This window comes from Syngnathus leptorhynchus, chromosome 20 (assembly GCF_054491065.1).
Source record: "Syngnathus leptorhynchus isolate UIUO chromosome 20, UIUO_Slep, whole genome shotgun sequence".
Taxonomy (NCBI): domain Eukaryota; kingdom Metazoa; phylum Chordata; class Actinopteri; order Syngnathiformes; family Syngnathidae; genus Syngnathus; species Syngnathus leptorhynchus.
The window spans coordinates 6,393,766-6,417,134 of NC_141214.1; the positions used below are offsets into that span (position 1 = coordinate 6,393,766).

The following is a 23,369-nucleotide window of genomic DNA, read 5'->3' on the forward strand; positions in this document are numbered from 1 at the left end:
ATTCTCGTTTTTTTGCACCCTTGCACGTTCTCGTTGCGGGGGGTTGCAAGTGCGTAGAGTGTTCAAGATAGTGCGCCGTCGCCGCGCCCCTTTCAAGTTGTTGGAGCGTGCAAGCGGCTTGGTGGTGAAGATCTGCCGCTGCAGCATGTCAGTTGGAGTAATGAATTAAAATGCTTTGAAAATACGACATTTCTTTATTTCTAGGAAGATTGTGATGAAGGTTTGCTGATACTGGAGTCAAACTATGTTGTGACAAACGAGAACAACAAACAATGGATTCGAATCTGCTATCTTTGTTGGTGACATTGGCCTCGAACGCTTTTGAGAATTCACGAACAGCTGCTGTTGCAACAAAAGAAAATTCATTGGTTGTTGCCATGGTTTGGTACATTCAAATGACAAAAATGTTTATTTTTCCAGGGGCTAAAGTGTGAGGATGATCAAATCAGCAGCATGAAATAGGCAAAATACAAACGCACCTTAAAATATATATTAATACAACAATAGACTTTTGATTTGGAAAAGAAGGCAAAATCATAAAGGCGATGAACTAATCTCTCAACCTCAAAAATGGAAATTGTAGTTTTGCAGGCTCAGACCACGACATGCAGCAACTTAATGACATCACGTCAGCTTTTGTAACATGCTTCATCTGGGTGGGGCAGAGGGCGGGGCTCAGAGCAGCAGGTTGAGGTCTGCCAGCAGAGCGTCCACATCGGCGATGGGATCTCTCCAGTAGTTGAAGGACGAGAACTCGTTCAGCTCCTGCTCCTGCACGCAGCGCGTCGTCATTGTTAACACATATGACCTTTGACACTTTTGGTTGGGTGGTCTAATGGGAATGTTTCCTCATGTTTCATTTGTGCTCTGCCTCAATATATATTGGGCGGTATTGCTTTTGGGTGGTGTCTTTAGTCCCGCCCACTCACATGTTCATCCCGTTTGATCAGCCCGTCTCCTTGGTTGCAGGGATTGTCGAGCAAGCCGAGGTCCCGCAGCTCGGAAAGATCCAGGGCCGGAACGGGCTGCCTCCAGAACATGAACGAGTCATACTGGCTACTTGACTTCTCCATCATCGTTGACCTGCAAAGTCAAGTCGGCATCAACCGCGGCTTATGTACTGATAACTGCCTTTTCGCTTCATGCTGACTTTCTTGTTTTAATTGTGAAAATGAGCGCACAACAAGAAGCTTCCAATTATGAGGACGGATTGAGCACATTTGGTCACAAATGCTATTTTTTTTCCCCTCTGGACTCATCATGACGATGCAAGATAAATCGACCAATTTCATTCGTGCGATCGCCGTTCGCATCTGCTACCGTTCATTTTAAGGCGTTGACCGGAATAATAAATAAATAAAATCATTTCACTAAGATGACAGCAAAAAGCTTAGAACGTCATATCATTAATGTCAACGTACACACTTGATTTCATTTCTCTCTTTCTTGTCAAGGAAAAGGAGGCGATCTTTTTTTTTTTTCCTCACGTCTTACCGTTGAATTGTCGCGGATTGAAGCAATGAACAAAACGAAGATATTCGTCGCCGCAAATGTCTGAATAAATTTCGGAGACAATAAAAACGATCAATCACCTTCTTCCAGAGTGCAAATACGTTTGAATGCTGTGTGTCGTCTTGTGCTGCTTTGCTGACGATAAAGACGCCAGATGCTGCAGAGGACGACAGGTTGAGGATGATGAGATTTGGGCTCTGTCCAAATACTCGCACTAGCCTATTCTAGTTGGGAGAAATCAAGTGCGTAAGGTATCCCAAGTGCGTGTTTCTTCTACACTTCGGCCAAGACCGCATCTTATCTTGTTTTACCCACAATTCATTGCGGATTTGACGACAATTGAGGGGAAAAATGTTGTTCTTGCTAAAAAAAAAAAAAAAGATATTCTCCAAAATTGCGTAGGAATCTAATCTTTCCATCGATTATGATTTCTAAATCAATATTAGAAAATAATTATATCGCTCGTGGAAATATGGTAAAGGCATAAGAAATTGTGTTCTTTTACTTTTGCCTTTTATGTCTTATTAATGGAAGATTTGCAGACGCACATGCGCAAAGCAGTCGTCATTTAATTTTTTTGACCTTTTACTGGACTATAAATTACTTTATTATGATGAAGCGTCTTCGCGTTTGTGCACATGAAATGTCGACGTCACTGACGAGCTTCTGGGCCGGGCTACTACAGCGATGATCATAAAGTGCCGGCAGGGGGCGACGTCGGTGTTCGCTTGGGCGGGAACCGGGAGGCGGGACTTCCTCCTTGAGGACCGCGCCTCAAAAAGAAAAAAAAAGAAAGAAAAAAAGAAAATCCCACTCAAGAAAGAAAGATTGTGACATCGAGTCAGTAAGACAGAGAAACGAGTTGAGCGTGCAGTCACTTCAAGTCCGCTTCTTGGTGAGTCATTCTTGTTTTTCTTCTTTTGTTGCTCACCCTGCAATGTGTCAAAGTTCAGATGAAGGGAACCGTTTGAAGGCGTTAATGATTGACAGCTCGCAGTTTGGCAGCTCTCAGATCAATTTTTGCTCATTTGCCTCACTTGCGTTTGTTTGCTTGAAGCCCAGGATAAAGTTCAGGGGCAGGCAGTTGCAGTCAAAGTTAGTTTCAACTTTAGAAAAATGTTACATTTTGACTCAAGTTAGGGCCCCAATATTATTGGGGATGAGGGAGGAGAGTCACAGTGAGCTGAATCAATTACAAGCTTGCTCATGGGGCAAATGTAACTTTTGGAAAATGCTTTCCATTCTCTTTGAGCTTCATTGAGGAATGTGAGCGTGAATGCTTGTTTGTGTCCCACCATCGGCTAGGTAGCGACCAGTCTAGGGTGTACCGGGCCTCTCGCCTAAAGTCAGCCAGAATCTTCTCCAGCTGACTTGAGACCCAGACACAAATTCAATACTGTCACGCACTCATTCGATCCTGTGCCGTCCCGACCTTTGTGACCATGATTACTCGATTCCCAAAGCAGCGGAAAGCCGCGTAGGCAAACGTCTGCAAACGTGTTGCTGCTCCCCGCGGCGTCGACGGGAACATTCCTGTCGGCAAACGTGAAGCTGCTTGTCGCTCGCGCATTCCTGCTTTATCATCTGCTTTGAGCTGGACCAAAAGCAGTGCGCTGTTTACTCGAGAACATCAGAAACTCGCTCCTGACTAGAAACGCCAACGTTAAAGCTCAACTCGTGTGTTTGCAGATCCAACAGCTGTCTGGCGAACGCTGGCCGGGCCGGACTGGGCCGCGCCGATAGGCCTTCTGGATGTTCCCCGACTAGCCGCTGGCCGGCAGGGCGACGGCAGAACGCAGGCGGGCGGGCGTCAGGATGAGCGAATTCTGGCACAAGATGGCCTGCTGCGTCATGGCCAAAGCGCCGCCGGTGAGAGGCCGCCGTGTTGCACTAGCCTTTTTTTGTCCTCAGCGGGCTTGGCTGTGTGTGGTTTTGCCACATTGGAGTCAAAGCCCAGTTTAAAGCCAGAACCGGTCAATAGCGACGATGACGTTGGTGTTGCGAATGGACGTACCGGATGTCGCCGCCGCTTCTATTTTTAGACTTTTCTCTTCGGCCTGCCGTAACAATAGCGGCGCCGATGACCTCGCTGGCGGGGGGGAGCTCGACGGGACTTTCCTTTTTGTCAGGAAAAGCAAGCGGCGGGCCTCCGTGACTCGTGAGCAGCTTGTCGCCTAAGGCGTCCGATCCCTTTAGTCACATGGCGCTCTGTTTGCGGCCTGACGCCAAAAGAAGAAAAGTTAGTTTGCGCGTGACGCTCACCTGTACGTGCGTGCGTGTGTGCAGAAGAGGAGGAGGCGGAGGATCGACCGCAGCATGATCGGCGAGCCCACTAATTTCATCCACCTGACGCACATCGGTTCAGGAGAGATGGCTGACGGACTCCAGCCGGTAAGGCACAAGACATTGGCACCGCCGGGGGCCCCCCTCACCCTCTCTCTCTCTCTCTGTGTACAGTCGGGGTCCGTTCAGGAGCAGATGAGCTCCAAATGCCCACAGTTGAACGGCAGGAACAGCCTCTTATAGCCGGTAAAGCACCACCATATTTTTCTGGTCTTTCTTTTCTCGTCCTCCTCTCCTCGGAGCTTCTTTTTCTTGTACCATCAGCCGTACGTTGACTCTCGTGTTTGTCAGGTGTCTCGCCGTGCCGAGAGTCCTTTATGCTGCCGACCCCGGGAGTCCCAGCATCCGTCCTTTTGGCGCTGGGGAGCACGCCATCTTGGCCAAAAAGCGCAGAGCCTCCGCTCATCCGGGTTTCAGTTTGACGCCGATCGACTCAGAGGGATGAAATGATGTTACCGCTCGAGGATAAATACACACATCGTCGGACTCGGCTTCGCCCGCTCGCTTTCTGCACAATTGTCGGCGTCGGTTGCACGGCAAGTTCCCGGAATGCTTTAAACTCGTGGCAATCGTACGACCTGAGCGATGGAGTCGCAGTCTGATGCACTGGAGGACTTCCTCTTTTTAAGACTTTCTGGATCACGTGACCGCTTCCTGACAAGCCGTGGACAATTTCAGGCCAGAAAATGGCAGTATGTGACCAGATGAAATAAACTTTGGCCTCGACAGAAACTCAGGGTGACCAGATCATGTGACAACTCTAACACACAACACCCGTGAGGTTTTGCTGACATGCTATCTAACACACACACACACACACACACATGCTTGCTACGCTAAGCTCCGCTAGCTCTCTTTGTGACTGATAAATAAAACCGTGCATTGTGAAAGGATTTGGCGTAATAATTATGAGTAATAACCGGACACACGGCAAAGTTGCTGTACTACAGTCATTCTTTGGCACACCACTAAAGGGCGCCCGCGCAGCCCACTTGTTGCGTAGTGAGTCTCGTCACAGCGGGCCAACGAGAAAAACAAGTCCAGTGGCATGTTCCCGTTTTCGGACTTTGTTCAACAGACCTCCTCATTTCCTTCCTGCACGCCTGCCTTGGCTTCCCGCCTCCTTCCTGGCCACACGCTTATACGCTTTCCTGTGCTATGAATGGCTGCAGTGTTTCCTGAGGAAGGTGCTGGCAAGGTCCATTCGCATGCACAATCAACAACTTCAGTAAAGGCGTTCTCTCAAATATGAAGAAAGCGCTCTTCTATACATTTTGTCTCTCTCCCAAAACAAAACACTAAACAAAGACTGCAAAGAAGGATTTTATCTGGCTTAGACTATTTATTGCTCTTTTATTTCCCCTATAAGTACTTCCCCCCCATGATCCGGCTGTGCGTAATCATGTAAATTAATGTTTTGAATTACTCTGTCGCCCTCTTGCGGTGAATTTGTGAAGCACACGCTTAAACCATGATCAATATAAACACGTTATTGAACGGTGAGCGCTAACCTTAAAATATTTGGAAAATAACACGCAAACTATTGAAGCCCATGGCGTTGGGGTGTAAATGACATTTGCTTGATTTAATTTCCGTGAATAATTTATAAAGGCGTTTGACAAGAGTTAGTCAGTCACAACAGGATTCCACTGTGCAAATATAGAGAAGCAGAGAGAATGTTTAAACAATACACAAACAAATACAAACAATACCGCACAAAAATGTCCGAAACAAGCAACAAAACTGACCTTTGCTGTTATTAGTCTATTTATCCATCCTTCCATCCATCTTCTATACCACTTGTCCCCACGGGGGTAGTAATAAAATGTTTGGGACTAACTTTGAAGAATCTGCTCCATTTGAGAATTGACCCTGCCCCAATTCTGGTGTTTATTTTTTCTTGTAAATAATAAGTAACGCGAACATATGACATTGTGCTGTCAAACAGACAGTTTTACCCTATTTCACTTTAATTATGCTTTAATACTAAGAATGCTCCTGATCCTCTCAATTACCTATGCTTGAATCACAAGAAAATATTAATAATTAAAAAAAAAAGTCATTTAAATCAAGCGCAGGCATTGAATCAAGTAAACAACAAAGACACAGACACACAGATTTGAATTTTTAACATTTTTGGGGGGGTTTTCTTTTTCTGTTTGGTTTCAAAATAAAGATCACACAATTGTTTAGAGACAATCTACAACAGGAGTTACAAAAAATAGTTGCCCAGGCAAGTAAGCATACACAGGTTTTTGTTAACTATACACATATGGTTACAAGGTGTGCTCGTAGTAGTAAATATACACAAGGTGGCTTTTTTTCTACTTTTTTTTTTTTTTTTTAAACTTCACCTCAAAAAATGGCTGCCTTTCATCTCTTTTCAACCCAAAAAAAAAAAAATCATGGACAAGTATGATACAGCACTTACAGCACTAGAGAAATAAATGGGGAGGGGGGGGGTATCTCCTCTGTACAAGTCATATTTTCTCCCACCAAAAGTGAAGCTTTTCTATTAAAAAGATTTTTTAAAAAAAAAGTGTAAAAAAAAACAAAAAAACAAATCAAGTCAGGAGATTTTTCTTTTTAACTTAAGCAGATAAAACCAAGCGTGGTGCATTTTTTTTTTTTTGTACAAGTACTACACTGTATAGATATAGAAAGGAGAAAACAAAGCAAAAAGCTAAACTTGATATTACAATTTACAATGTACAAGAACTCATGTCACAAACCAAAAAGTGAGAATTTACACTGAAATGCACAGGTAAAGTTTTTTCCCCCCTAAATTGTTTTTATCATCATACCAAAAAAGGGCGGTAAAGCACTTTTACATTACAAGGGTTTACAAATGTACAAGTATACAGTCAGAAGTATGCGTGGTCACTACTAGGATACATTATAGATACAGATTCAACATCAAAAACCAGAAAAAAAAACCTACAAAGTTTGTATATATATATTTATATATATATATATTCATATGTACTGTATATGCAAAGATTCTACACCAAGTATACATGTTATATTTATAGAAGCAAGACCAGAAAACTCCCATGCTAAATGACGTGTAGGCTGGTTAGCTCGCGTGTTCGTGTGCGCTCCTCTACGATTGGCCGACAAATTAAATAGACATTCCGAATAGTGGTAGGGAGCCAAAAGTTAAATAGGGGGCGGGGGGGGGGAAATTTTGAATGGGAAAGGTGGAACAGAACCCCGAGGTCAGCAGGCCGGGACTATTGGAAGGGTTACCATGGAAACTGAGGGACTGTGGAAAGGTCAGGGGGTGGTAATTCTTGAAGGGGGATACGACCATATTTGAGGGGCGGTGGTGCTGGGGGTTTACATGATGCCATTGGGGGGCACGCACAGGGGTCCCAGGTCCACGCCGTTCTTCATGTAGTACTTCTCCAGCTTGGCCAGGATGTGTTTGCCGTACGTGTACTTCCGCAGCGTGGAGATGTGCGGCCGGATCTGAAAAGCACATTTGGGGGGGGGGGGGCGGTCACTCAAATAAAACTCTTTTGGATGAAGACATTGTTTCATCTTTCAGAATTCAAAAACAAAAGGGATGTTCTCGTGACGCTTTTGCCGTTCACCTCGCGCACCTTGTGCATGACGATCTTGCGCTGGGTGGGCTCGGCCACGTCGATCATCTTCTGCACTACGTAGTTGGCATACTGGTCCTTCATCATGGTGTATAAGGCACTGTGGGGGCCCTCTGTCAGGCTGCACACTTCGTCGATCAACACTGCTCGCTCTGCCCGCGACGCGTGCGTCACGCACTTCTCCACCACGTTGCTAATAAACAGGAAATTAATTTTTTTTAATTTCTTTTGAATGACAGTGGCAGCTTGGCTTAGAAAATGACAACACGGGCAAGGAGCACGTCTCCCTCAAACCCACATGCCACTACCTGGCAAACTTGTGCTGGCTGAGTCCCAACACGTTCCCTCTGATCTCCACCACGATCTTGCTCTTATCTTCGGCTCGGCCGTGCTCCAACACATGCTGGATGACGTAGTTGCCGTATTGGTCCTGCGCGAACAAACGCCACAAAAGGGTTTGAACCTGGCGTGTTGCTCCGATGTGGAGATGTGAAGGTGTGAGCGGACCTGCACGAGCTGCTCCGTGTGCTGGTGGAGCTCCTCCAGGATGGGCAGCGTCTGCTCGGGCAAGCAATGCTCCAGGATGCGCTGGATGACTCGGCAGCCGTACGGGTGAGTGGACAAGGCGAAGACCTGGTGCGCAAATCAAACGCTAGTATTAGGAGGCTGCTGCGGTTTGCGTTGCCGTGACAACACGACTACCTGTCCCTTGAAGGCGTCTATGATGAAGTGCAGCGCGTGCGGCTGCACACACTCGATGCACTTCTGCACCACGTGGTTGCCGTTCTGGTCCTTCACGCACTTGAGCACGTGGCCGTCCAGCTCGCGCACCATCTCGCTCTGACAAAAGAGGAGTCACCGTTTGCGAGGAATAAAAGTACCTCCAAGTAGGATTTTTTTTATTTATTTACTGGGGCTTAATTGGGACCAACAAATAGCAGCACGCTTTGAACACCCTTGGTTGCTATTTTAAAGCCCAACTCTACAAAAGCATTTTATTAAACATACTTTTCTTGACATAGAGGAAGACATATGAAAGTGTACGAGACTCATGCGATTTCTTTTTTTCCCCCCCCTTGCCCTTTTAGGATTATTTTTGACTGTCAGAACAAAAGTGCGTCATACTCACAATGACCTGCTGATCGGACGGGATGAACTCCAGCGCCTTCTGGATGACTCTGCAGCCGTACATCTGCAGAGCCAGTGACAGGACGTGGCCGCGGATGCGCTCGGCCAACGCCAGCTTCTGGTCCAAGCTGCCAAACTGTACACAAAATGAAGTCTATGTCTCTTGCTATGCTACGAAAAAAATACAGCCCAAAGTACGGTGAGGCATACCTCAAAGAACTTCTGGATAACATAGTTGCCAAAGACGTCCACCATCAGCTGGTAGGCGGCCTGCAGGATTTCACTGAAGACAAGCTGGCGCTCGGCCGGACTGGCTCGTTCTAACTTTAACTGAATGAACCTGTGCGAGAAGTTGACTTAGCATGCTGCTAATGTCCTCGATGAGTGTCAAAACGCTAATGTCGCTAAGTGCTAACCTGCTGCCGTGCTGGTCCTGACTGAACTCCATGATGTGTCCGGCGATGTCGCGGAGCTGCAGGTTGGGGTAGCGGTTGTTGCGGAAGTCCTCCAGCAGGCGGCTGCGTCCCGACGGCATCACGTCGGACATGCCGTAGCGTAGCCGCGACGACGGGAACAGCTGACTGCTGGGAGAGAAGAGCGACGAGCCCGAGCTGGCGGCGCTCCGGTACTTGGCCTCGGCGCCCGGGGCGGCCGAGATGAACCGCCCGCTTCCGTTGGTCAGGCCGCCTGTGAGGTGACATCAGACACAGGCGTAAATTGAACCCGATCCAAAAAGTCAGAGAACTTGCGTCGTGTTGTCGCCGACCCTACCCAAATTGAGGTTGGATGAGGAGCTGTGGTTGGAGAGTGAGGGCGGTGGGGTAAGCGAGTGGGACGGGCCCTGGTTGGGTAGTGGCATGCCCACCGGGCCGGGCGAGGGGCTGAAGCCCAGCGTGCCGTTGTAGAAGCCGCTGTGACCGATAGGTGTGAGGCTGGAGGGTGTGCGCTTGTACAGCTCGCTATTGCCTGTTAGAGAGTCCCGCCGTGAGCCGCTGCCACCGCTAGAGTTGGCCACTAGAGGGAGACAACCACAACAGCTCTGTTGAGTTAACCCTAGTCACATTTGACTGAGAAGCCACCCAAAAAAAAAAAAAAAAAGGATAGTAGAAGGTGACATGAAATCAGAAGGTTGTTGCTACCTGCAGTGCCGAAGCCTCCCAACGTGGCCCCCAACGTGGCGCCCAGGGACGAGGAGGCTTGCTGGCTGAAGCCAAGGGAAGCGGAACCCGGGCCGGGCTGGCCGGAGCCCTGCGAGAAGAGCGAGGAGCTCTGCGAAGACGAGCTGAGCGAGGACGAGCCGTAGAAGGAGCTGCCGCCTAGAGGGCCGCCGCCGGGTCCGCCCTGCTGTTGCTGCTGGTGCTGCTGGGACGTCATGGCGCGGAAGGGGCCGTTGGCGCCGCCGCCCAGGCCGCCGTTGGCGCCGCCCGCCGAGGCTGCCGCGGCAGCAACTGACAAGAGCAAACGTACGTATTTAATTGTCTGTGGCTCGCTTTGAATGTTACAATGACTTTATTTTCACTTGAACTAATGTGACGGTTGAGCCGTCTCCACCGTCCTTTACCTGCTTGCGCGGCAGAAGGCGATATGATGACAGAAGCGGGCGCCATAAGGCGAACGGGGCCGCTACGAGCTCCAGTGTTTACCACCAGGGCGCCTGTTTGGTCGTAGTAGGCTGCCGGGGCCAGGACCGGGTAACCTGGCAGGGGAAGAAAAAAAAAAAAAAAAGAAGATGAGCAAAGTGAGGAAAACTAAAGAGCACTGTAAAGAAAACCATCAGTTAAAGATACTAACCGGGCACTCCTGCAGCGAGCCCCTGCCCGAAGGCAAGGGCGGAGTTGACGGCCGCCGTGGCAACCAGTTGCTCATTCTGCTGGCCTTGCTGCCCCTGGCTGGGCGTTAAGGGACGCTGGTTTCCTCCGGCACGCATCACCTTGTGGGTGGAGAGAAAAATATTGGTCACGTCACGACTTCAATGCCTGAATAAACATTTGTCTGGCCGACCTGCTGTTGGTTCTGCTGGCCCTGGTTTGCCGCCTGCTGATTGGCAGAGTTGTTAGCGGCGGCGGCCGCCTGTTGCTGGAACAGATTGGCGGGGTACACGCCCCACGGGGTGACGCCGTAGTATTGAGGAGGCATCACCGCCGGACCTACAAACGGGCAATTTGTAAGTCTGCGAACGTCCCTACGTGCGTATCGAGCTGTGACACTTGCCGAGCGTCGCCGCCGCTGCGAGTCCCGCCGCGTAAGGGTCCGTACCGGGCGGGCCGGCGCTGATGATGTAAGGATTGGGAACAAAGGCGGGGGCCAGACCTAGTGACAACGGGTAGAAGAACATCAGAAGCCGTAACATCCAATTTCTTCCATTTGTGTGATCATTTGGGCTAAGTGTGACGTTTTCCTACCAATGTGCGGCTGCTGTGCCGCCGCCGCCAAGGCGTACTGCTGCTGCTGGGCGGCGGTCAGCTGCTGCACGGCCAGTGCGTTGTTTCTCTGGAAGAGCTGAAGCACAAAAGAAATCGATTGCACCAAATCCTCAAAAAGCAATCCATGCCTAATTGCTCATCAAGGAAGGAAGAGTGCACATACCTGCTGCTGGTTGGTGTAATCAAAGAGTCCCACGGTGGGCGCAGAGTCCATGGGCATCTGCGAGTTGTAATCAAACTGCAGCGGCTCCATCACAGACTCCATTTGGTCCATGGCAACGCCGCCCTGGTCCACGCCCGAGAAGTCCTCGGGCGGTTTTGGGGCACCGCCGAGGGGCGTCAGCCCGTCCACGCCGACGCCACCCGGACCGCCCAGCAGGTCCCCCTCCGGGCCCGGCGGCTGCATGTTGCCCGGCGGGCGGCTGTGGGAAGAACATGGTTGAGGCCCCAAACGTCGCTTGGGTGGAGAAGCTTCCCATGCGAGATGTACCCGAAGTCTTTGACGTCGACATCCAGGCCGTTTTGCACGGGGAGACCGTTTGGGTTGATGACATCATTGATGACGTCGGCCTCCACCTCCGCCAGCTCTTTCAACTTTTCTGCCTCAAACGGCACCTTTGGCTTCTCCCGCTTGTCCTCCACCACCTCGCCGTCCCGCTGGCCCTGTGTCATAACACACGACAAAAGCTCCATACACTTGTATAAAAAAAAAAAATCTCAAACCTGAAAATGAATTCTTTGACAAGCAGGAAATCAGTCTACTGAGTATAGTCAAGTAGCAAGAAGAGCTCCAAATGGCAGCGACTCACATAAGGTCCTTTTCGCATGCAGGAGTCCAACTTGTCGGCGGGTGACGAGGACAGCACGTACTCCACCATGCTGACCCCGAGCCCGCCGCTCTCAGATCGCGGCGACATGACCGAGCCCACGCCCACTTCGCCGCCGTGGAAGCCTTGACCGGGTCGGCGTGACACCATGATGGGCTGTGACACCGAGTGGTCTGCGGGAAACGGGAGCGACGCTTGAGTGATGGGAAGCGAACATCGAGTGCCGTTGCTTCCACCTTCAATGTGACCAAAAGATCCAAACATCTACCTGAGGCACCCCAGGCGCTGTCTCTCCACTGGTCCAGGAAGATGCCCTTCGGACCATCCTTAGCGGAGTCATCCGTCTCCCAGAATTTCTTGCCGGTGAGCAGCTGCAGGAAAACAAAGCCAGTGGAAAAAAAAAAAAAATGGTTCAACTTACACTTGCACAGAAAAGAAAAAAATCATTTGTGGGACAGATTTACACTGCATGCTTGCGAACAATTAAACCTACAGGGACGTGCGGGTGACAAAATATGATCAATATAATAAATAATAAACATAGCCTGGCTACGTGTAGACAAAGACTCGTGTTTTTGTAAAGTGAAAATGAAGGCAAGCCTAAACTGTTGGGCGACTTTCTCGTCTTTCCTCGAATCTTGTTTTTCTGGAAAAACAAAGGCAGAGTACGCACATCCCTTTGAAACTTTCCGCCAACTTCCACCAGCCTTCGATTTCCTGTTCATCAAGTCTGCGGTTAGCGTTCGGGTTCGTCCGGGGCCACCAGACAGAAACAGCCCGTGTCATTCGACGCCTGACTTAAAAAAAAAGTAAACCATTTTGCTTGTCTCACCTCTCCCATGGTGCGTCCCTCCAAAGCTAGAGCCTGGAAGTCGTGGTTCAACTCGTCCATGGAGCGCACCTGAAGACAAAAATCAGCATCAGCAAAATACGTCATGTGCTTTAGGAGTTGCTTTATTTTTTCTTCTTTCTTTAAAACCAAATGGTCTATTTGAGGACTTTTTTTTTTTTTTTTCCCCCATACAATGAATCAAAATTAATCACGTTATGGAGCCAAATTAATCGACACGGACTCAAATCGCGTTGATTGTCAAGGCACAGTTAGCACCTGACTGTCGTGGATGTTGTCCCCAGTGGGCCAGCGATGTTTTCCGGGCTGCTCGCCGTGTTGCCGCTGGAAGAAGTAGTCCACCATGGCGTCGTCCTGGGAGCGTCCGGCGCCGGCCACACCCTGAGCGGACAAAATGGCGAGGTTACCGAGGTGTTTTTCGGTCGTTCATGAGAATCCCTTCATTTCGTTTTGGGTCTGTTTGACAATGAAACAGCTTGCACACTTAATTAGAGAATTGTCAGGAAGGAATATCAACACACGGGAAATGTTTTCACCGAGTGTGACTTTTCGGTCGGATCCGCCTCACCTGCTGGCTGGGTGGTGCGGCCTGAGGCGTCTGCCCGCTGGGAGGGGCGTGTCCTCCGCTGCTCAGCACCACGGGCATGCTGCTGGGAGACGTAGTTCTATGATGGGGACTGAAGGAATCCTGCCAGAGTACCGCTTTCGTCTTCAGCACGCACTGCTCATTCCACCACAGCCTGGAAGCATCAAAATAAGCGTTAAGCCATGATGACATCACCACGTGAAAGATGACTCTCAATTATATGTTAGCATTTCATCGGGACTTTGAAGCAGGCAATAATTCGGACAAACAGTATCATTCTCTCGCAATACAAATGCATTCATAAATCATCCGTGCACAGGTTAAGCGTAAAAACAAACTGTCTTACTTTGAGTTTAATAATCAACTACAGTATAACATGCTGAGCTAATATCTTTTTTCTAGCCTCTTCACACTGCACTTCATTCTGAAAGTATTTGATTGCGGGGATCGGTTTATGGGCTCTCACCTGCACGATCTGATTAGAGCCAAATCAAAATGTCTGCCTTGACAATGACAACAATGCTCACTTTCTGATGCAGTCTGACAGATGGATGCTGAACATGCTAACCCCCCACCCCCAAAATAATGCATCACTCACAGGCCCTTCCGTCTTGTACAACCCCCTCTTGACTTTATCCCCTTTAATCTCTTACAAAAAAAAGACCCCAACCAGGTTGATATTAGGCCCTGAAGTGCAGTGAGCCATATTGTTGCATTACATTAGCATGTTAGCTATCTCCAGACATACACGCCTCCATTAGACAAAAGACACTAAAGTGATTGTAAAGAAAAACGGGAAAAACACGATAAAATGATGAAAATCACCACCCAAAAGACGCTTTGATGAAAGCGTCAGGTGTTTTTGAAGCTACGGCGACGAAGAGGCGGGTAGACAAACACCCGGAAATCCACAACAACTCGGGTCATTCACCGACATGACACGCTTGCGGTACCCGGAAACCAACATGATGTCTACCGGGCAAATGTATCCATGTCCATGTACCCACCACCGGCTCCATTTACGGGGTGTGACAATACACGTTAGCTTCTGCGGGCACTCACGTTTGTCTTCCCCCTTCCACGGCGGACATGACACAACAAAAGCAAGGCAGAACGCGCACCGGCACCGACGATCAATAGCCAAAGCTTTCACTCGCTCGTATTCGGCCAGTTTGGCGAGAGAAAGGACTCGCTCCCTCGCTTGCTCTGTCGGTGTCTGGCAACAATAACACGGCCTGCCCCCCTCGGTCCGACTCCACACTGCTTGCAGCCCCCCCGGTGAACCGGTGACCAAACATGGGCGCCAAAGTGTGTTTAGTAACAAGCGGCGGCCGCGGTGATGGTGATCGGTAGGACGGGCCAGCTAGGCTCTCTTGCCGGTGTGTCGAACCCCCCCGCGATCGGACAGGTACTCGTGACGCGGGTGCTAACAAAGGGCCGCGAGCTGTCTGGAGCGGAAGACAGACAAAACAGGAGGAAAGGGGGGGGGGGGCAGTAAGCTCGGGAGGCGAGTCTCACAAAAGACACCCCTTTAGCCCCATCATGTTGACAAGATCCGCACCGGTCCGTTGCTAAGCGGCGTGTCGAGGTATCGCGCGCATTCAGCGGGCGGTACTCACCGGCGGAGAGGGTGGATGGTGACGGATTTGGGCCCCAGCTTCTCTCTGACGCCCCAGGATTTCACTCCGACAACATGGCGGCTCGGCGGAGGAGTAGGCGCGAGCGCTGCATGATGGGAAAAGACGGGAGGGCCGGGAGAGAGCGTGCGGTTCATTGCGCCAACCGGGGAGGGGAGGGCCGCACCGGGGCCCGGCTTTCTTTGTTCGGTTCTGTGCTGCATTTATGGACCTCATTCATGGAGGAAAACTGTACCGAAGTGGGTGGTGGCATGTCTGTCATGTTTTGTTTATTAAACCATACGCAATAAAATAAAAAACATAAAAGTCATTTAAATCAAAACAAAAACATTGCGGGTGGCTTCGGGGAAACACTGCCGCAAAGCGTTTGGGGGTGACGTAATGCAGACTGTCGCCATGGTAACAGTATTTCCATCGACTACGTATTTTTTTAGCATAAAAACAACCTGATGAGAATTTCAAATGTTATTTAGTTAAATTGCCATTTATTACAATAATTTCTGTCAATGCTAACAAGACAATAACTTAAAACAATTCATCTCAAATGTCAAAATCAATCCAATGCGGACACAATTCAAATTTTTCATGTAGAAAGTGACGTTTTTATTATTTCAAACGGTACAGTGCACCTTTAGGTGTTCGACTCATACCTGTCTCACTTCTTTGCTCCTCCCGTCTCTTGTTTGACAGACAAAAAGCATCCGTGCCCGTTGAGATTTTTGAGAGTGAGACCAATAAGAGACACAGGTATGAAGAAAAAAAGAGAACCCCCCCACCCCAAATCCCCTGGACACCCCAATGCAGGATGCTCTTTTTTTATCATCCGAATCAATTATTGGCTTGTTATTTACATGCAGAGTACCCCTCCCCCCCGAAACACTAATACCCGATCCCAAAGCCATCTGCACCCTACCAACCCTACTGAGGTCAAATTCAACCTGGGCATCGGAGATTAGATGCACGCCGGTAAATTGTGGACGTTTGCCGACTGTTTGCAGACAACTTTGGGATCAGGAACTCTTAAGACTGCTCTAGTTTGACATCAACACATTCTAAAATGACAATGAGCCGTGCCTTATTTATTTAGTTTTTTTTTAAATTACGTGACCCTCCCTCCCACAATAACGATGGTGCGAGGTGCAATCTGAAAGCACCGTTTAATCCCGTGACACGCACACACATACACTGAAGTACACTACACACATTTGTGTTGCTAGCTGGTAAAGATGTGTGTTCGCCGGTGACTGTCTCCTTATTCCGCTTCATCCATCTGCCCGTCCATCCAACATGCTGGTTCATCCCTGAGCTTGGTACATTCCATTCAGGGATGGTAATCTTACTCAGGCGCACACATTCTCACACATTTTCTCCAAGGCGGGGTTAAGCAAGTCCTCTAACTACCTCGTACCATCTGTAGTGATGCTGTTCTGTTTTGCGAGTGTCCATTAGCCAGCCCTGGGGGGACATAGAGGACAGTTAGGACGGCACAGGAGAAGCCGAGGACGATGGCCAGTCCCGCTTACGTGTAGAGAGGCTGGAGCTGGAGATGCGAGGACTTCTGCGGAGGCTGATAGCCGTACGAGTCGAAACCTCCGATGAAGTCGACTTGGCGAGCGAGGGAGAGGAAGGATTCATTTTAGTTTGACAACCATAAAATGGCCGAGAGACAAAACGCCCGACCATGCGTCTCTTGTTCCATGTCACAGGCATTGGACGCGCAGATGTTTCACACTTAAGAGCGGAGGCGGGAATACTCTAATCACACGCTCGGATCACGAGGGAATCACGGAAATTGGCCGCATTAGAACCCGGACGACACTGGAGGTTTTCCCAGACGAGAAAGTAAAAAGACTCACAACTGTCCTCGTCATCCTGGAAGACTTTGCTCACGTAGCACGCGTACACAAAACCAAAAAGCTGTTGAAAAGCAAAAGAGTCAAGAGATTACAGACCGCGTGTGGCGCGTTTACAGTCAGGCGTGTGAACTTACGGCCAGCAGGACCTGGACGGACGAGCTCAGCACTTCGATGTACTGATAGTCCAGCAGGCAGCCGGAGACGGTGATGACGTGGTGGTCGTCAGGGGCCAAATGCGAGTCCGGCACCGGCGTCACCAGGCAACCGGGACCGTGTTCCATCCACCACGAGCGGTGCAGGGACGTGTTGAATGTCATGAGGAAGTCCCTGTCCTACACATATTCATCAAAAAACTTTTTTCAAAATTGTTGTTTCTATGGCGCCTTTTTTAGAGACTTCAGATTGGCTCGAATGGCTTTAGGGGTTAACTGCGCCCCCTGTTGCCTTGACTGTTTTTCCACCCATGTTTTTTTTTTCTTAATATTTTTTTGTTTCCTCAACAAAATTCCAGTAAAAAAAAAAAAATCTCACAGCTCTTAACATAGCAGGCTGCCCTCTGGGCGACTCATCATCATGTCTATATAAATATTATAAAGAGAACTTTGATGAGGCCGCCTCAGATGAAAGCTTCTGATGTAATGGCGTGCAAGACTATAATTGTTACATTCGTGTCTAATGGGGAAGGACTTCATCTTAACTTGCGGTTGTCTCTAAAATAGCCGATGGGGGGGAAAAAACACGTAAAAAGCGTGAGGGCTGTGCCCCGAGAGACGTTGCGGCTGCTAGAATATGGTCCACTACTTTCAAAACCACCAGAGAAGAGAGGGGAAAAAAAAGGGGCGGGGGGATTTTGGTGTTTTTATTTTTCCCCTCGTCTTCGCTACTCTGCTTTTATTATTCAATACAATTGAAAAGGACAACTGACCTGAGACAGGTTGCCCACCTCCAGGTAGAAGCAGATGATGAAGGAGTTCCAGCCCACCCACAGCACCAGCCACACTGCATACTACAAACACACAATAAAACCGCCCGTCTCAAGAGTATGGTATTCGGAAGAGCCCAAATTGTCGGGCAGGTACTCACAAAGATGAGGTATCTGAAGCGGAACTGCGCCGTGCCGAACATGCCCAGGATGACGGCCATGATGTGCAAGAAGTTGGCCAGGATGGGCGCCCATTGGTAGCCCAGGAAGTCAAAGACCTGCCTCTGCAGGGCGGCCACCTGGGAATGGCCAGAAGGCCAGTTAGCGACTCGCAGTGCTGCGGTTGTTGCTACGGTAACTGCCCCCCCCCCACTAATAAGGATGTACGGGCCACAATCCCAACAATGGGCTCCGCCGCACACACACACACACACACACACACACACACACACACACACACACACAAGGCCAGCATAGCGGCGGGCTCATGTTACACGCTTACTACAAATCGGACAAAACAAAACAAAAATGTATTTTTAGATGCAAGGAGCAGCTATGTTTAACTTCAGAATGGACACCAGATGGCAAATGGGGGCCCTCCGGAGCATGTTTGAGGGCTAAGAACTCACCCAACACACACACACACACACGCAGCAGCAGCTCAAAGCATTGACTGTACTAGACAAAAAAAAAAAAAAAGTCTGATCAGCCGGCATGTAGCACGCCGCTTTAATTATACCCCCGAGCAGCAAACCTCAGCGAACATGGACGTGAGGCGTTTAAGGAAACTCTGCCCGTATCCGCATAGAACTACGATGTACAATTTATGAGCCGTTTCTATCAAGAAAACTCCCAGAAGCAAAAAGTATGTTTGTATCACAGCCTTTGGAAAAGCATCCATTTGCCGTATAATCTGTCTATCTTGGGAGATAACAAAATATCTTGTATGTAATCTCTTTGATTTATTAGTCTTACTATACTTGTAACAACACCGCCCTGCGTAAATCATTTTGATATCAGTTTTACCAGGAGCAACAACAGTTCCGGGCCACCGACACATAAATACTCAAGATATCCAGCCAAAAGCAAATTTTCATCACCCAGTTGAAATGCTGGATGTGCTTTGACTTGACATATTACAGGCTGCTTTCGTTCAAGTCAACATTGAAGGTCAAATGTCATTCGAACTGGATCCAATCAATTGACAGTTTACATTCATTTGACATTCCATTCAAACTGGATCAGCTCTGGTTTGAAAACTGGCTTTTGACTTCAAAAATGGAAAGGATTGGTGTTTGATGTGACTCAATGTGTGTTCAATAAAGCAGACTCACCAGCTGCAGGGAGCATATGACCAGCAGCGTGCATCTCCCGTCGCACTTCCCCATCTTGGAGGGCTCGGCACGCGGCGTGGGGCCGCGCAGGCTCCTGGGGAAGGACGGTTCCCCGCTCAGATCCAGACTTGCCTGGCCGAGTCAGCTCACACCATTCCGGGTCCCCCCCCCCTCTGCCGCCTCCTTCGTCTTACTCCGAGCCTGGACCGCCGCTTGCCCTCACAACCGCTGACCCATTTTATGCTAAATTTTTCAAATTATTTTTGTCTTCATCCAGCGGTTGGAGGAGCCGGGGCCCGCTGCGGTTAGACCACCAGCGATAAGCGAATCACCTCGGCCACACCTTCCAGAGGGTCTGGAGGAAGGTGGAGGGGGGGGGCATATACACACACACACACACACACACACACACACACACACACACATACAAAGGCACAAAGAGAGGTGGAAAAGTGTTATGATGGGCCCCAGGCTGCAGACAGAAATGAGCATCATATGATAGCGGGATCACACGGGGACGGCGGCATAGGAGGGAAGCCAGCCAGCCAGCCAGCCAGCAAGCAGCGTTGCTTCGTAGGCTCCGGCCTGCCCGCCCGCCCGGCGACCGACGCACAAAGCAGCCCGTTGTGACTCACCACGTTCGAATGAACAACAATCGCGGCCCCCCTCGGAGGCTCCTGCGCGCACCGCCTTCTCGTTCCGTCGTCTCCCTCCGACAAAACCGGACAGATCCCGTTTGGGGATTCCGGTGAGGGGAGAAAAAATACCAGGTTGCCTCGCTTCGTCTCTCCGCGCCGTCTTTTGTCAACAATCGGTGCCGGGGCGTGCAAAGGAGGAGCCGGAGGAGCGAGGGGAAAGAGGCGGGCGGGAGAGCGAGGAGGAGGCGGTGGTGGAAGTGGAGTGTGGGGGGGGTGTTGGGGGCTGGCCGTGGAGGCGACCCCCCTCGAGGAGGAGCTGCGTGTATACTACAGGGGAGGAGTAAAAAAAAAAAAGGCAACAAAAGAGGAGAGAGGGGAAAAAAAAAGACGCACGCCGGGCAGCCGGGATGGATGGAGCGAGGCGCGGCGAGAGCGCACCTTCGGATACTCGCATCACTTCCACTGTCATCAATTTATTACGCAATTAGAAAATGTCTTGTACGTAAATAAACACTGCTGTATACAAATCCGAATATGTGAAATAAAACAGTTTGAATATCTGAGATTAATTTGAGGGTTGACATCACGTTTACATATTGTTTATACCATTTTCCGTTCAAACTGGATCCAATATGAATTAAACATTCGTTTAAAAAAGTGCATAGAATTTGAACATAAAGACAATTGATTCCAAACCGGGTCAGATCTGAGCTATAACGTGTAAACTATCTTAAAGAGCACAAAAAGCATATTTACTTCAAAACGTCATACGCAGTAGTGAATAAAATTGATAAACATCCGAGTTGACAGATTGGTAGAAGACTTATCCATCGCTGGTCGGGCAAATAATGTTTTATAATAAATATGCTTAATAATCATAATATCAGTTCGTGCAGCCTACAAGCGACGGATTTATTGGTTTTAGCAACACATCATACACAAGCTCAGACCTGTTTTCTTTCCAGAACATGTGGATTTTATTAAAAAGACCCAATACATTGGGATTAAAAAAAAAAACATTGATGTTCTCAGGCACTCACTCAACTGCACACACACTAGGGCTGCGCAATATATCGGAAAAGTATCAATATCACGATATCGTCTGATGCAAAATGTATATCGCAAAGACATTTTCTTAAAGAATTTTATTTTTTCTTCTCATTTTTATCAGTCAGCTTCAAACTTAAATGTACATCACCATCAAATAGTTGATCTTGGGTAATTACGGATTCATTTTCCGATATTGTGCAGCCCTAACACAGGCGCAACGTTTGCTACTGAATCTCTCCCATGTAGAGTCGTTTGTCGCTGCCGCCAGAGAGCACTGTGAAGACAAAGCAAGCAGAACGTCATGATGAAGGCGGAAGTACATGCCGAAACATGTCAGGTAAATAGAACCGAAAATTAAAAAGTTGTTTGTGATAAAAGAACCCAAAAAAGTGATTGACAAGGGAAACAAAATGAACTTAGTACAACTAAAACAACAAATAACTCATAAACATCTTGTAATTGCAATTTACTTCAACAATTCTCACACTTAATTACTGAAACAAAAAAGAAGTTTGTGACTGCTAAGAACAGCAAGTAAAAAAACATCAGTCGATGTCAACGGCGAGACATACCGACGGACTCTTCCGGATGAAAAACCACTTCGTTGACGGAGCCAGCGTGTCCCGGTAGCTTGTAGAGGATGCGGCGTGACGTGGTGTCCCAAATGTAAACAAATCTAACACAGAAACATCAGACTTGTTATTTTTCCAAGATTCCGGAACACCTTCTTGAGGACATTTTTTTTTATCTCTTGGCAGCCTCCTGTGTTTGAGCGTGTGTGTCACCTATCAGCTGATCCTGCGGCGATTTTGCTGCCATCAGTGGACCACGAGCACCTCAAAAGATTCTTGAGGAAAACAAAAGTGGCCATTAGATTTTGTCACAACAAAATAATCAACATAAACACACACTGCTCTGATAGCTTCCAAGATTAGCTGATGACTACATGTACGATTCGCTCACAAGCTTTTCATGAAAACATTTGTTACCTTTTCAAAGTTGTGTACATTGCCCTGGAAAATCTTCACGCATCTTTCCTTGGGTGCAAAAGGTCGAACATCCCAAATACGCACTGCGCACACAAATTTAAGGAGGGTGAATGCACACGCTTGAAAAGCGGAGAAAGTTTTGCTTTCTGTTGTCAAATGTTTACCGGTGTTGTCCATGGAGTTGGAGAGCAGGTAAGACCCCTCCGAGCTTAGACTGAGTCCGGTCACAGAATCGCCGTGTCCGTGCATGTTGTACATCAGCTTGTTCTGCCTCAAGTCCCATACCTGCAACAAACAAGAACGGGAAGATTCGGTGGCGTACTACAGTCATGTGGCTTCAAAATGTGCTACCTTGATGTCATTGTCGATCCCTCCGGACAGAATTTGGTCGCTGGTGTCGTTGAAGGTGACGGCGAGCACCTGGTAGGTGTTCTGGAAGGTGTGGATAGCACCTTTCTTGCGCACGTCCCACAGCTACAACAAACCCACAATGCAGTGCTACCTCAAATTTTTGAGATACACGAGGATTTTCATTTCCACTTTTGTTTTTAGGGTAGTAACCCTAAACCCATGTGACCTGACCTTGACGGTCCCGTCGTCGCTGCCGGTGCACACGAGTTGGGGTCCCCTGCGGGCGGGGTAGCAGGTGTTAACGAAGGAGGTGTGTCCCTTCAGCCGCTTGATCCGCTCGCCCGTTTCGCTGTCCCACACGCCCACCGTCTTGTCCGTGCTTGCAGAAAACAGCAGGCTGAACGGTAACAAAATAAAAACGACTTTAATTTCATCTGGTGTTTCAGCAAGAAGTTCCAAAGTAGGCTAGTTTAGTGACCTTCCGTCTGTGTTGTAGTGCAACTCCATCACTGCTCCGCTGTGACCTTTCAGCGTTGCAAAGTTGTCGCAGTCTCCGTAAACGTTCCACATCACTACAAACACACAAAGACAGTTGATAACTTCCTCGCACAGTTTGTTTGTATGTGGCAACTTACATATGAGCCTGTCAAAGCCGGACGAGGCCAGGGTGGCACCGTTGGGGTGAAACTTGCAGCAGTACACCTCACCCTCATGGCCTGACATCAGCATGATGGGGGCCTGCAGGCTGGAGGTCCTCGGGGGCCCCTGAAAAAGACAATTCACATTATTACATTTACAGGCAAGTAAGTACTAATTTTCACCACTAGGTTGCAGTGGTGGGCTAGCTTAGCATAAGCAACCGCCGACACTGATTTACAAAGTATTTTGCAGTCCATTTACAGGTATTGTGTTATAATTAACATGGAGATGAGGATCTTAGTGTTAGTTTATATGCGATTCGGGAAAACGTAACAATACCCCGGCCACGAGCTGCTGGGACTGGGCCGCCGCCACTAGCTCCGTCCGGGGTCTCTTCATGGCAGCGGAGGGCACCACCGCCATGTCAGCCGTTCTCTTTTTCGGCTCAATCATTTTTGTTTAGTTGATAATACCGTCCAAAAAAAATTCAATTCCGTTGTTTGGCCGCTTAAAAACACGAATGAATGGGGCGTCTTTTTACGGTGCTACATAGAGCGGTAAGCTATTAGGGAAGAGGGAAGTACTGCCGCATGTTTAAGCAGTCCAATTGGTCGAGATTTTCAGTTCTTGTGCTGATTGGCTAAAGGGCTTGTTTTTAGTTATTAAACCGGAAGTAGTT

The 23,369-nt window shown here is 48.7% G+C and overlaps 5 protein-coding genes across 8 annotated transcripts; 1 reads left to right on the forward strand and 4 right to left on the reverse strand.

The window, feature by feature from the left end:
- Positions 1-190: 190 nt before the first annotated feature.
- Positions 191-1,831, reverse strand: mllt11 (MLLT11 transcription factor 7 cofactor). 3 transcript variants are annotated; one of them, XM_085901609.1, is made up of 3 exons: positions 1,593-1,831; positions 930-1,083; positions 191-771 (listed from the first exon to the last, which is right to left on the reverse strand). In XM_085901609.1, exons 2-3 carry the CDS (start codon positions 1,074-1,076, stop codon positions 676-678), a joined length of 243 nt encoding a protein of 80 aa, XP_085757735.1. In that variant the 5' UTR covers positions 1,077-1,083; positions 1,593-1,831; the 3' UTR covers positions 191-675. The 3 variants fall into 3 exon arrangements, with proteins under 3 accessions (XP_085757735.1, XP_085757736.1, XP_085757734.1); XM_085901610.1 differs by having other exon boundaries at positions 1,495-1,831; XM_085901608.1 differs by lacking the exon at positions 1,593-1,831 and adding an exon at positions 1,422-1,500.
- On the forward strand, positions 1,723-6,419 carry cdc42se1 (CDC42 small effector 1). Its single transcript, XM_085901612.1, has 5 exons — positions 1,723-2,407; positions 3,202-3,381; positions 3,799-3,903; positions 3,970-4,041; positions 4,147-6,419. The coding sequence occupies exons 2-4, from the start codon at positions 3,328-3,330 to the stop codon at positions 4,036-4,038; spliced, it is 228 nt and encodes a 75-aa protein (XP_085757738.1). The 5' UTR covers positions 1,723-2,407; positions 3,202-3,327; the 3' UTR covers positions 4,039-4,041; positions 4,147-6,419.
- pum1 (pumilio RNA-binding family member 1) lies at positions 5,444-15,084 on the reverse strand. Of its 2 annotated transcripts, none has more exons than XM_085901603.1 (23): positions 14,894-15,084; positions 13,257-13,428; positions 12,947-13,069; positions 12,671-12,739; positions 12,107-12,209; positions 11,821-12,011; positions 11,502-11,674; positions 11,175-11,433; positions 10,991-11,087; positions 10,800-10,898; positions 10,590-10,735; positions 10,380-10,518; positions 10,150-10,284; positions 9,728-10,036; positions 9,360-9,602; positions 9,005-9,275; positions 8,799-8,928; positions 8,590-8,724; positions 8,163-8,300; positions 7,968-8,093; positions 7,769-7,890; positions 7,452-7,653; positions 5,444-7,326 (listed from the first exon to the last, which is right to left on the reverse strand). In XM_085901603.1, exons 1-23 carry the CDS (start codon positions 15,046-15,048, stop codon positions 7,195-7,197), a joined length of 3,669 nt encoding a protein of 1,222 aa, XP_085757729.1. In that variant the 5' UTR covers positions 15,049-15,084; the 3' UTR covers positions 5,444-7,194. The 2 variants fall into 2 exon arrangements, with proteins under 2 accessions (XP_085757729.1, XP_085757730.1); XM_085901604.1 differs by having other exon boundaries at positions 5,445-7,326; positions 7,461-7,653; positions 14,894-15,082.
- A 672-nt stretch (positions 15,085-15,756) lies between these two features.
- Positions 15,757-19,842, reverse strand: nkain1 (sodium/potassium transporting ATPase interacting 1). Its single transcript, XM_085900848.1, has 8 exons — positions 19,659-19,842; positions 19,024-19,378; positions 17,851-17,988; positions 17,693-17,773; positions 16,902-17,099; positions 16,768-16,828; positions 16,435-16,516; positions 15,757-16,366 (listed from the first exon to the last, which is right to left on the reverse strand). Exons 2-8 carry the CDS (start codon positions 19,075-19,077, stop codon positions 16,357-16,359), a joined length of 624 nt encoding a protein of 207 aa, XP_085756974.1. The 5' UTR covers positions 19,078-19,378; positions 19,659-19,842; the 3' UTR covers positions 15,757-16,356.
- A 750-nt stretch (positions 19,843-20,592) lies between these two features.
- On the reverse strand, positions 20,593-23,362 carry snrnp40 (small nuclear ribonucleoprotein 40 (U5)). The gene is made up of 10 exons (XM_085900252.1): positions 23,030-23,362; positions 22,687-22,816; positions 22,530-22,623; positions 22,283-22,448; positions 22,052-22,174; positions 21,865-21,985; positions 21,701-21,783; positions 21,497-21,558; positions 21,284-21,387; positions 20,593-20,985 (listed from the first exon to the last, which is right to left on the reverse strand). The coding sequence occupies exons 1-10, from the start codon at positions 23,141-23,143 to the stop codon at positions 20,936-20,938; spliced, it is 1,047 nt and encodes a 348-aa protein (XP_085756378.1). The 5' UTR covers positions 23,144-23,362; the 3' UTR covers positions 20,593-20,935.
- Positions 23,363-23,369: the final 7 nt, after the last annotated feature.